The following is a 12,167-nucleotide window of genomic DNA, read 5'->3' as shown; positions in this document are numbered from 1 at the left end:
GTCAGTGGGAACTGCAAATCCAGTTCCAGGTCTTTTCAGCTGAGGGCAGTTGTGCACCACACAAGGAGCCAGGAAGGCTATGGGGATCAGGAAGCTCAGGAAGGAGACTGCAAAGGAAAGGAGCCTCGAAGCTGTCCGAAGGAGTGCTCCTCTTATGAGCTGTGCAGGGCTCTGGCTGCCTCTCCCCATGGCTGATGCAGGCTGGAGGGGTCACTCTTGCATCAAGCTGTTGATCTTTGTGAGCAGCACATCTGTCTCAGACTCTGGGGAGAGAGAGAAAACAGTCACTGCAGGCAGCCAGAGCAACCTGAAAAGCAGGTTTGAGGAGACCTGGGGAATGTGGGATTCCCCAGTGCTGTCCCACAGGCCTGTTTGCTAAGGCCAGGGCAGGAAATCCCTCAGCTGGGATTCCCTTCCCTCCCGGAGCCATCCCAAACTGCTCGGTGGTGTTGGGCTGGGGAAAGCTGCCTGCCTGCCAGGGAGAGTCCCACAGGCACAGCCTGGCTCTGAGGGAGGTGAGCTCATATCCATGCACACTCACCTGCTGGCCGTCTTCTCTGGGAGCATTTCCTAGGAGATGGAATAGGATCAATATTAGCATGTCAGTCTGGCCTCGCTCTTTCCTCCCTCGAAGGAGTGCTCCTCTTATGAGCTGTGCAGGGCTCTGGCTGCCTCTCCCCATGGCTGATGCAGGCTGGAGGGGTCACTCTTGCATCAAGCTGTTGATCTTTGTGAGCAGCACATCTGTCTCAGACTCTGGGGAGAGAGAGAAAACAGTCACTGCAGGCAGCCAGAGCAACCTGAAAAGCAGGTTTGAGGAGACCTGGGGAATGTGGGATTCCCCAGTGCTGTCCCACAGGCCTGTTTGCTAAGGCCAGGGCAGGAAATCCCTCAGCTGGGATTCCCTTCCCTCCCGGAGCCATCCCAAACTGCTCGGTGGTGTTGGGCTGGGGAAAGCTGCCTGCCTGCCAGGGAGAGTCCCACAGGCACAGCCTGGCTCTGAGGGAGGTGAGCTCATATCCATGCACACTCACCTGCTGGCCGTCTTCTCTGGGAGCATTTCCTAGGAGATGGAATAGGATCAATATTAGCATGTCAGTCTGGCCTCGCTCTTTCCTCCCTCGAGCCCCAAGCTGGAGACTGTGGGGCCACACAGGAGAGGCAGTACCACAGGGATGTGCTCTTTGTGCCTGCAGCACTGGTAAAGGAGTAAGGCCAAGGTCCCCCAGCCTCAGCCCACCAAGCCCTGGGGTGCAGATTGAGCTAAAGTGTAAAATAAGGCATCCAGCAGCTTGAGGAAGGGTCAGGGCCAGACTTATAGCTGCAGCCTGGTGATAAAAGCTGCCTGCACACACTGCTGTCTCAGCCAGAGAAGAGAGGGCCCCCAGGATCTGGGTTCAGAGGGGCATGGCAGCAGACACAACTGGTTTTGGGTATGTAGCAGCCATGCAGGGCATGCTACAACCTCCCCCAACAGACCTGCCCCAGCAGGGGGAAAGGGATCAAACGTACTTCATCAAGAGGAAGGCCCAGAGGATGGCAAGGAAGGAAACGCAGTCTACAACAATCCAGATCATGAGGTAAGTGCTGCTGGGCTGCAAGGCAACAAGACAAGCCATGAACACCCACCCGGGTGGTTTGCTAGTGGCACAGCCCAGCCTGCTGAGCCAGCAGCTCCTTCTGCAGGGTCACTCATTCCCACGCCAGCACAGCACTGAACAAAAGCCACCCTCCAGGCAGCCCAGGGCTGCTGCAGATAGGGATCTACAAGTGCCTGGGGTGTAGGGCTGCAGAGCAGGGTGAAGGATGGAGAGGTCACTTACGAGCAGCCAGATGGGGCGTTTCATCTCCTTCAGCACCTGACAGGCGTTGGTGGTGACAGAGCTGACCCCAGAACACCACAGCACAGAGAAGAGCCAGGGCTGGTTCACCACATACAAGTTGACAGAGATGTTGTCCTGGCGGTACTGCCTGCACAGGGACAGCTGTGGTCAGAGCAGCAGACACCAGGGTGCTGGCACACTCAGCACACAGCCAGAGAAGATTGTGTATCTGGGATGTCATCCAGCATTTTCAGCCACATGGGACAACTGTCTGGAGAGCCAGACCCAGGGCAGATTTGCTGGCAAGGCAGAGGACTGCAGCCAGCTCCATCCCCTGCACCAGCCCTGCCTGACAAGGCGTGCTTGTCTGCAAGGCTGTAGCACACACCCTCTGCTTCCCAGCAGCGAGCCAGCACTCAGCCTCAGCAGGACCTTCCCTCTACTGGCCCCTTGGATATAGCTGGGACGGTGCCCAGGCCCTACAGCTCCCCAGCTCCTGGGCACAGAGCTCTCACCTGATCTCCTCAGAGCTCATGTCTTGGTAGGGAAGGTTGACACGCAGCAGTGGCTCCTTCTCATTTTGGAGTCTCTTCCGACCATAAACTTGCTGGACGCCTGGGGCTTGCTGTTTGACCTGCTCCCTGAACCCATCTGGCAGCCAGAGGACCTAGGCAACAGCCAGAGTGCACATGCAGAGGAGAGGTGCTCCATGGAGCTTGCTCTCTTCCTGTATTTCCTTGCAGGTCCAGGCACACCTGGCCTGCTCAGACAGCTGTTTCCTGCCTCCCTGTCCCCATGCAGCTCCTCCATGAGAATCTCAGCCAGGACAGTCTCCTAAGACTTGTCCCAGCCAAGAAATAAGCACAACAGACCCCACTGAGAGGAGAAAGCTGTTCCAGCCTAAGAAAGCTGCAGCAGTTATGTCCTTTCTGGGCCCTTGAATGGATCAAGCAGTGCATTATTTTGGCCCCAGCTCTGCAGCAAGAATGTACCTTGGATCAGCACTACAGTGCAAGTCTTTGCTGTGTCCCCTCCTGCTCTGCATTCCCAAAAAAGCCAAGAATGGAAAGTGGTTTGGGGGCTAATTCAACCTCTCAGGGTAGCATGTGTCCTGTGCTACAGAGGTTGGATGAAGTGCAAAGGCAAGGGAGAGGTGTGGTGCAGCACAGGGAGGTGGAAGTCTGAGCACTGTTTTCCTGCTCTTGCTGGCACTGTTGGTCCCCTCCCTAGACTGAGTCACTGTTTACACACCAAGGTGGCCAGTGCTGAAGAACCAGAGTATTTGGAGGGTTTGAAGCTGTAGGCATTAACCCTTAATTATTGTCAACCTCTCCCAGCTAGAAAACCATATGCCTGGACTGGGTTCCCCAGCAGGGGTGACATATGGGGATGTGGTATATGGGACACCCAGTGGGGTTGGCAGGGCACCTCCCACCATGGCAGCAGTGTGACAGCAGGACCTGGCAGTGGTGGGGTGGTGGCCAGCTCACCTGCTGTAGTGGGATGCCTGACTGTAAGATCACTTCCAGGGTGGCATTGACAAAGCTCTGGTAGTCACTGTGGTTCTCGGGCCGGAGGTCAAACATGATGGAGATATTGCTCTGCTTGGCTGCCTCTAGTGCCTGTTCCAGGGATGGGATCCTCTGCTTAGTCACCTGGTGGCGATCGTCAGCAGAAAGACTCTGCACAGTGGGAAACGGCCTCCGCTGCAAGGGTGAGAGTTAGTCACCATAGGCAGACCCTCCACAAGCTTCCACCTCCCACACTGGTGCTGGGCTCTGAACTTGCTACACTGGCTTCTCCACATGTTCTTCAGTGTAGACAGGGACAGGGATCCTTCCCCTCCACATCCATGGGGCACCTCTACCCTTCTCCCCCCGCCCTTAATGGCACAGTTCAAGCAGTTCCAACATCAGTGGGCATTCAGAGCAGCTCAGCAGTTGGTTAGTCACCTTCTGGGAAAAGGTTTGCCACAGCTGCTTCCAAGCCCAGGCAGGCTGTGCAGCTCAGAGCAAGTGCATGAGATTTCTCCTCAAACCAGCCTCCTCCATGACTCATAGGAGAAGTCAGAACAAACCCCAGCTTGGGGCATAACCGCACCCAAAGGATTCGTGCAGGTGTGGAAGTGCTTCTGCACCCTGTCCAGGTGTCTGCCTGGACCAGTGCTGCAGAGGGCACCTTCCCCAGGGCAGGGCTCATGCTTCACCCACAAATGCAGCCACCCCTGACCAGCCAACCCCAGGGGCATCCTGACCTCCAGGAACCAGCTGCCAGCATCCAGCTGCTGGAGGTCTGTCCAGTTGAAGGCGGTGCTGTTTAGGGCAGCCCTCTCAGGGAACACAGCCTGCACGTTGGTGGTCCTGGTGAGATCCTCATCATGCATGAGGAATGGGACCCCGTCAGCACTGGCAAAGGGACAGAGAGGGAAGCTTTGTTTTGCAAGCTGTTTGTCTCCTATCGCTGCCCTGGCATTTCTACCCCCTCCCAGCTACCCTGCTAGGGTAACCCCCACCCTTCTGCCTACTTGTGGTGCTCTACACAAAAAGGTGAGTGTCCAGAAACCACCAGACAGAGGTGAGCACCTAGAGACCAAGTCAGGAACCAAGTAGTTCCTTGCTCATTGCAAGAGCTGTTCCTGTAGCAGGATTGCATGAGATGAACTACAGCCAGGGTCTGGTTTGCAAGCCATGACCCTCCCCTAATGGTGCCTCCCTCCTAATGCCCTGGAAGGCAACCTGTGTGGGGATGACAGAAACCCAGCACCTCTCCCAGGACACCAAGCTGGAGTCAGTTCCACACTGGGAAGGTGGGAATGTCAGAGCCCATTGAACAAGGGCAGTCTTCAAATAACAGTCCTCCAAGTGTGTTCCAGAATGCCCTAGGTAGGAGGTGACATCCCAGGATAGCCCCCTTCCTCCCTCTGAGTCCCTGCTGCTCCTTTACCTCACCATGACGTCTGTCTCAAAGACTTGCACATCACAGTCTACAGCCTTTTGCAGTGACATGAGGGTGTTCTCAGGGGCCAGCTGGAAAAGGAACAGTGTTAGTGCAGAGGGCACGGGCAAGAAGGGGCAGGAGGCAGGGATTCAGGGCTCTAGGACAACCACAATGAGACTGGAGTGACCCTGGTAGGCTGGGGGATGGAAGAGGGCTGGGTGTAGAAAGGCAGAGCCTGCCTAGAACCTGCTTCCCCACCCACACTGCACAGCCACGTTTTCTGCTGAGAGGTGCCTGCTCCTGGTCCAGCAAGTGCTCAGCAAGCAGCTCTGCCCTCCGGCTGCTGCGCCCACTCTCCTTGCCCTGTGCTCACCCATCCTCCAGCCCTGTGCTGACCAGGCTGATGTGAGGACCCCTCTTTACTGAGCTTGTCCAGGTGTGCAGCAGTTTGATGCCAGTGACCCAGGGCCAGGCACAGCCTGCCCCAGCCTCCCTGACCACTGTGCCAGGATGCTGCTGGTGCTGGTCGCTTACCATGGGGGCTCCTCGGTGGCCAATCAGGGCTGGCTTGAGGGGCAGCTGGTTCTCCTCCATGATGCATGGGGAGGTGATTCCCAATGGAGCCAGATACAGCGCGATCATCACCGCAGAGTACACAAGGAGCAGGAACACCTTGAGACCTGAAGGCAGAGACAGAGAAGATAAAAGGGTGAGGTGCAGAGGAAGTATTTTGCAGGCCTTTAGGAATAAGCCAAGGCTGCTTCACCTGGTATTAACTTATGATTGCCCTAGGTCAGGCATTGCATTCCCAGCCTCAGGAACACTACATTTATTCTTGGCCTTGCACCCCAAAATCCAGCACTTCTGCAGGACTCAGTCTGCCATCCATAATCCTCCTTCAGCTGCAAAGCAGTGAGGGCTGAAGGTGCACCAAGGGCTTAAGCATGAGAAGGAGCAACCAACAGCAGGTGTTACCATCAGACTGAGTCCTAGGGACCTGTTTCCCCTGCACTGATGCTGTCTGTGCACCACTCTCCCACCAGTGCTGCTCGGTTGGTGGTAGGAAGCAGGGCACCAGCTGTGGGGGGAGGTGGAGAACTTAAGAGGGGTATTACCTGGTTTGCTGGTGCGGTAGATGAAGCTGGCCAGGGGCCAGGCAAGAAGTGTCATTCCCCCCACAACTCCCATGTGCAGGAAGGGACCTGTTGCCTGGGGAGGCAAAGGCAGGGTGTCAGCAGGCACCAGTCCACCCCCAGTCCCCAAAATCCACATGCTTCAGTGTCAGGGATCTACCACTGCAGCCAGCACAGCTGGAAGAGCCATGGTCCCCACCATGGTCCAGCCACCTTTCATTACCCTCACTGCAGCTGCTCCAGGCAGGACTGCAAGAGCAGGAGGAGCATGTTGCCTGGCCAGGCAGCAGAAGTCAAGGGCAAGGAGTTAAGCCCCGTGGCACACAGCCATGCTGGGGGCTCCAGTCACCACCCTTCAGCTCATCCCCACAGGCCAGATACTGGGTACAGCAGGGGAGTCTCTGGTATCGAGGTGACTCACCTGCAAGGAGATACGTGCACTTCTCCATTCCTCCGCCCACTTTATTCCCAGCCCTGTGAAGGCTGCAGCCACCACCACGGCAGTTAAGATCAGCAGGGTCTGTGGGGCAGGGCACAGGGCAGTTAGGGAAGCACAGAGGATCCTGCAGGCCAGCTGGGCTCTGTCCTGGCAGGCCAGGCAGAGCCCTCCTCACCCCTTCCTCTTGGGACCTTGCAGGTCCTGAGACCCCACATCCCCTTCTTTGGGCTTGCAACTGAGCTCTGTACCCCATGCTAGGACCAAGGGGAATATTCCCATCCCAGAAATGTGTGGCTGGGGCACTAACAGCTGCAGTCCAGCTCAGCAGGGATACACAACCACTCAGTGGGGTCACAGCAGCCATTCACAGCCCCAGTAGGCTGGCTGCAGCCTTTCAAGAAGCAAGGGCAGCCAGAGCAGTCACCATCTCCCTGCACTTCCAGACTTTCACCTTGTGCAGCCAGTGTAGCTTCAAGGGCTGGCCACAGAGCTGCAAGCACAAAGCAAGGACCTGTGAGAAGAACAAGGAGATATTAGGGCTGGGCTGTACCTCACACCCCAGCCCTCTGAGGGCACAGGTTTCAGCCACAGGAGCTCTGGCCTCTTGGTGCAGGCAGGGTATTTGGCCATGCTCAGGCTGACACAGCTCCAGAGAGCTGGATGCTGCAGGCTCCACCTGGCTCTTCTGAGGGCATGGCAGCCTGTTCCCTCACTAGCCCAGGTGGGATCAGTGGGGCTCACCAGCAGCACAGACGAGTAGGTGATGAGCACAGCCGTAGCTATGAGCAGGACCAGGGACCAGTCTAGCCACAACTTCCTCTGCTTGAAGATGAACCTGCCAGCAAAGGGGACAGTCAGAAGGGCAGGGTGGACATTGGGAACAAGGCTGGACGTGGGATCCTACTCACTCATTGAAGTTGTGGAAATCATTGAGGATGATGATGGAGAAGTAGAGCCACACCAGTGTGAAGAGGAAGACGCAGAAGAGGAAAAGGAACCAGCTGCAGTCACACTGAAAGACAGAGACGACAGTTGTGCACACACCTGCACAGCATTCAGCCTCTGGCCAGGTTGCTGAGACTGCTGGGAAGCACTCAGCCTGCCACGAAGCAGGTACTGGCCTCATGGGTCCAGGCACTGAGCTGCCTCTAGGAGAGCTCTTTTGGCTGGACCCATGCTGCAGCAAGATGGACCAGCACTTCCTTCAACAAGCTAAGAAAAGATGCCAATGCCAGCCTGGGGAGGACAGCCCCTGTGTGACAGGTCTGCATCCTTTCCCATGCTGCAGCCCCTGGGAGCAGACTGGGACCTAGGACATGGTAAGGGGAAGGGAACTAGGTTCTATTCCCTTCTAGATGGGTGATCTGTGGGCTGGGTGGAGAGGGGTCCTGTGCCTCAGAGCTGCCATTGCAGGGCTGAGCCTGCAGACTGCTCCTGCCTGTCCAGCCAAAGCCAGGTCCAGCTTCAGGGTCTCCAGCCCCCAGTCCTGCGTAGGCAGGGAGCTGAGGGGTGGCACAGGCACTGAGTGGGACACCTGGCAGCCTGGACCAGCTCGCACATTCCAGGCAAGACAGGGCAAGCAGCGGCATAGCTGCTCCCATGGGAGTTGGAGACCTCAGAGAATCCCAGGGCCTCACCCCTCACAGGTTACAAATTGCCAGGGACACCCCCTTCCAGCACCCCACTAGTTGGGGCCACACCCAGCCCAGGAACTGTGCCAGGCACTCAGCACCCTGGCACTGGCCCACCCCTCTCAGCCCTTGGGGAACACAGTTCTCTGCCCCAGGCACGTGTGAGCCCTGCTGCTGCCACACGCTTGGCTGGGCAGGGACAGCCAAGGCTCAGCCCTGCTGCTGGCAGTGAGCTGTCCTGCCCTCCCTGGCACCCAGTGGGAACAGACAGCTCACTCAGTGCTCCACGCTAGGGCAGTCCTGGGACAGAGAGCGTGCCAAGTAGCACCTCAGGGCTCTTGGGGTGCAGTCCTTGGGAGCAGGACCAGTGGCAAGGTGTCAGCAGCCCAAGGTCTGGGCTGAGTCCCCCATCCTTCCCCACTCCAGCCACCACTCAGCCTCCCAGCCAGGGGCTGGCCAGCCCCAGCTCAGCATCACCCATGGTATCACCTTGGTGGTATGCAGGCCCTTCTTTTTCTCCTTCTTAGCAGTGATCCACTGGCAGCTGTAGAGGCAGAGCAGGCAGGTGGCACAGGGGTGGCAGCAGCCAGGGGGTCCTGCCATAGTGCCAGGCTGTCCCAGGCCTCCCGTCAGGTGTCCTGTGAGGAATGAACACAGCATGTTGGCACAGACCTCCCAACACACACTGCCCCCCTGCCCTGTGGGGATGGGGCATTGCAGCACCCTGGGTTCAGGTACAGTGGCAAGCAGCTGCCCCAGAGCCCTGGGGCATAACGGGACTGCTGGCTGTGTCCCCAGGCAGGTGTGGTGCCAGGGAAAGCAGGAGCACAGAGTTTTTTTCAGCAGGCTGCCTGGGACCCTTTGCTCAGCGAGCCAGAGCAAGCCCAGAGCTGGCAGGGAGCAGGGCCTGCTCCCCAGCCCAGGGTTCAGCTCTGTGCCTGGGCGCCAGGGGCATCATGCAGGATCCAGGGTCCAGCAGCCTTGCTGGCCACCGTGGCACAACCTTCCACCCAGGCTCCTCAGGAGTAGCCAAGCTGCAAGGACCACAAAGCCTCACGTCGCAGCTCGGGGCTCCTGCTGCACAGCTGGGTATATGTGCAACAGCCTGGGATGTCCCCATCCTCCTCCCTAAGCCCAGGTCCCCTCTGAGGCAGCAACAACCATCCTGGCAGCTTTCCAGCTTAGCGTGCACAACAAGGGGTCCCCACCAGGGAGGCTGGAGGAGCTGCAGCTGAGCAGGCAGGGATGGTTGTTGGTCCAAGTGCTATGGGTGCAGAGAGGGCAGGGGAGGAAGAGTGGCAGTATGAGGGGAAACCCACCAATACACCTGCATACACCCAGGCTGAGTGCAGGGCTGCCACTGGGTTCCCCACACATTGGGATGGGGAGAGGACCAGGATGCTTTTCTGTGGTGCCCAGATTCCTGGTGCTCAGCTGGAAGAAACAAGGAACCCCGAACAAGGTCTCCACTTACCAACCCTGAGAAATGCCATGTTTATTACTGCTTGCCCTGCTGTGCAGCTACTCCCCTTCCCTGTCCCAACCTCCCCAACAGGCCAGGCACCCCACAAAACACTATCATCCCACTGATTAAGCCAGACTCTCATTTCACTGCAATCACTGAGCCAGGTATGGGAGCCCATCAACCACATCCTCCCAGCCACATCCTCTCCAATGTTGAGGCCAAGGGTGTGCCTACCAGGGCCATATTCCATTGCAACCTGGGCCTTGGAGAGGGGCAGCAGAGCCAGCCCAGCTCCTCCCAGTCCCAGCCAGCCACACCAGAGCAGCTCTGCCTTGTCCTGGCTATGACCAACGTCATCCTGGTCTCCCCTCATGATACAGCACCACCCCAGCACGGCACCTTCTTCCCAGATAACACCAGTGTATTGGTTTCCAGGGCTGGGGTGCAGTTTCCCCCAGGACCCACACAGAGAAGTGGCTGCTGGGGCATGTTCAGCCAGGTACCAACTCAAGAGCAGGACCCCCACCCTGCTCAGCTGGCTTCTGCAGGCTTCTGCTGGGGGAGGTCTGGGGACTGCCATTAGCAAGTCCAGCCAGCCAAGGTGCAGGGGATGCTGAGTAGTGTAGCCAAGCTGCAAGGACCACAAAGCCTCACGTCGCAGCTCGGGGCTCCTGCTGCACAGCTGTGTATATGTGCAACAGCCTGGGATGTCCCCATCCTCCTCCCTAAGCCCAGGTCCCCTCTGAGGCAGCAACAACCATCCTGGCAGCTTTCCAGCTTAGCGTGCACAACAAGGGGTCCCCACCAGGGAGGCTGGAGGAGCTGCAGCTGAGCAGGCAGGGATGGTTGTTGGTCCAAGTGCTATGGGTGCAGAGAGGGCAGGGGAGGAAGAGTGGCAGTATGAGGGGAAACCCACCAATACACCTGCATACACCCAGGCTGAGTGCAGGGCTGCCACTGGGTTCCCCACACATTGGGATGGGGAGAGGACCAGGATGCTTTTCTGTGGTGCCCAGATTCCTGGTGCTCAGCTGGAAGAAACAAGGAACCCCGAACAAGGTCTCCACTTACCAACCCTGAGAAATGCCATGTTTATTACTGCTTGCCCTGCTGTGCAGCTACTCCCCTTCCCTGTCCCAACCTCCCCAACAGGCCAGGCACCCCACAAAACACTATCATCCCACTGATTAAGCCAGACTCTCATTTCACTGCAATCACTGAGCCAGGTATGGGAGCCCATCAACCACATCCTCCCAGCCACATCCTCTCCAATGTTGAGGCCAAGGGTGTGCCTACCAGGGCCATATTCCATTGCAACCTGGGCCTTGGAGAGGGGCAGCAGAGCTAGCCCAGGTTCTCCCAGTCCCAGCCAGCCACACCAGAGCAGCTCTGCCTTGTCCTGGCTATGACCAACGTCATCCTGGTCTCCCCTCATGATACAGCACCACCCCAGCACGGCACCTTCTTCCCAGATAACACCAGTGTATTGGTTTCCAGGGCTGGGGTGCAGTTTCCCCCAGGACCCACACAGAGAAGTGGCTGCTGGGGCATGTTCAGCCAGGTACCAACTCAAGAGCAGGACCCCCACCCTGCTCAGCTGGCTTCTGCAGGCTTCTGCTGGGGGAGGTCTGGGGGCTGCCATTAGCAAGTCCAGCCAGCCAAGGTGCAGGGGATGCTGAGTAGTGTGGTGATGGCCACATCTGCTGCACTCTCCATCTTCTCCAGACCAGATCAGCAGCTGTGAGCTGCTCAGTGACTGCACCAATGTAGTCAGCCCTACCACAAGTGCAGGAAACCATGGGACCAGATAGGTTCCGTCCCTGCTGCCCAGGGGTTCTGGCTGCAGGCTCATACTCCTGCTGTCACCAGAAGCACCACTTCCACAGGGAGCAGCATCTCCTGGAACTTGCCCTGTCCCTGCCTCAACTGCTCACAGAGGCAGAGCACCAGTGCCAGCAGCTTCTCAGGGAAGCCCTGGCACCCCTCCCTGCCCCCCCTTCCTTTCAGCTGGTTCCCACGCAGGGTACAAAGTACAGTAGAAGTGGCTGTGGGCACCAGTTGAACTTCAGTAATCAGCTGTTCCAAGAAGCTGTTGCTGCCAGGACTTAAGCTTGGCAAAACAGTAGCACAGGACCGGCCACAAATCTATGCCAGTGGTGCCATCCGGAAGGTTTGGAGGGAAAATGTCACTTTGTTTCCCAGCTCAGAGTGGGACTGCAGCAGTGACACCAGCAGTTACTGTGAAACACTCCTGCACAGTTCACTGGTCCCAAACAGAGGTGGGGACACACAGCAGACCCTGCTCAGCCTCCAAGGAGAGAGCTGCAGGTCTGTGCAGTTCCAGTGGGAGCTGGAGGTCCGTCAGGGCCAGGAGGAGCCCTTCTTCCAGTTCCCACCAAACATCCCCCGCAGCACAGTCCTGGGTGACAGCCCATTTGTGCAGTCACCAACACGGCTGTGGGTGCTCGCAGCCCCACAGGGATCTTTGTGCCCCAGAAGTGCTGGCACAGGACAAGACCTCCTTGCCATTAGGGAACCAAGGCAGCCACCGGGAAGCTCAGCAGGACCTGCACCTCAGGAGCTCACAGAGGAGTTGGGGGGAGAGGGCAGAGTTCCTGGATCAGTGCAGGGAACAGAGGGACCCCAAAACTGCAAGAGCAGCACAGCCTGGCCCGGACCCCCCCCCCCCTCCCAGCCTCACACCCCACATCTCCCCCGTGCACTCAGCCCCGGCCTCCC

General features: G+C 58.0%; 1 protein-coding gene across 1 annotated transcript; it reads right to left on the bottom strand.

The window, feature by feature from the left end:
- Positions 1–703: 703 nt before the first annotated feature.
- Positions 704–8,566, bottom strand: GDPD2 (glycerophosphodiester phosphodiesterase domain containing 2). Its single transcript, XM_009997056.1, has 15 exons — positions 8,453–8,566; positions 7,241–7,344; positions 7,074–7,167; positions 6,784–6,843; positions 6,315–6,413; positions 5,876–5,969; positions 5,295–5,440; positions 4,767–4,849; positions 4,078–4,228; positions 3,314–3,529; positions 2,339–2,490; positions 1,824–1,971; positions 1,513–1,595; positions 1,035–1,063; positions 704–756 (listed from the first exon to the last, which is right to left on the bottom strand). Exons 1-15 carry the CDS (start codon positions 8,564–8,566, stop codon positions 704–706), a joined length of 1,626 nt encoding a protein of 541 aa, XP_009995358.1.
- Positions 8,567–12,167: the final 3,601 nt, after the last annotated feature.

This window comes from Chaetura pelagica, unplaced genomic scaffold (assembly GCF_000747805.2).
Source record: "Chaetura pelagica isolate M959 unplaced genomic scaffold, ChaPel_1.0 scaffold344, whole genome shotgun sequence".
NCBI lineage: Eukaryota > Metazoa > Chordata > Aves > Apodiformes > Apodidae > Chaetura > Chaetura pelagica.
This window is presented reverse-complemented; position numbering and strand designations above follow the sequence as displayed.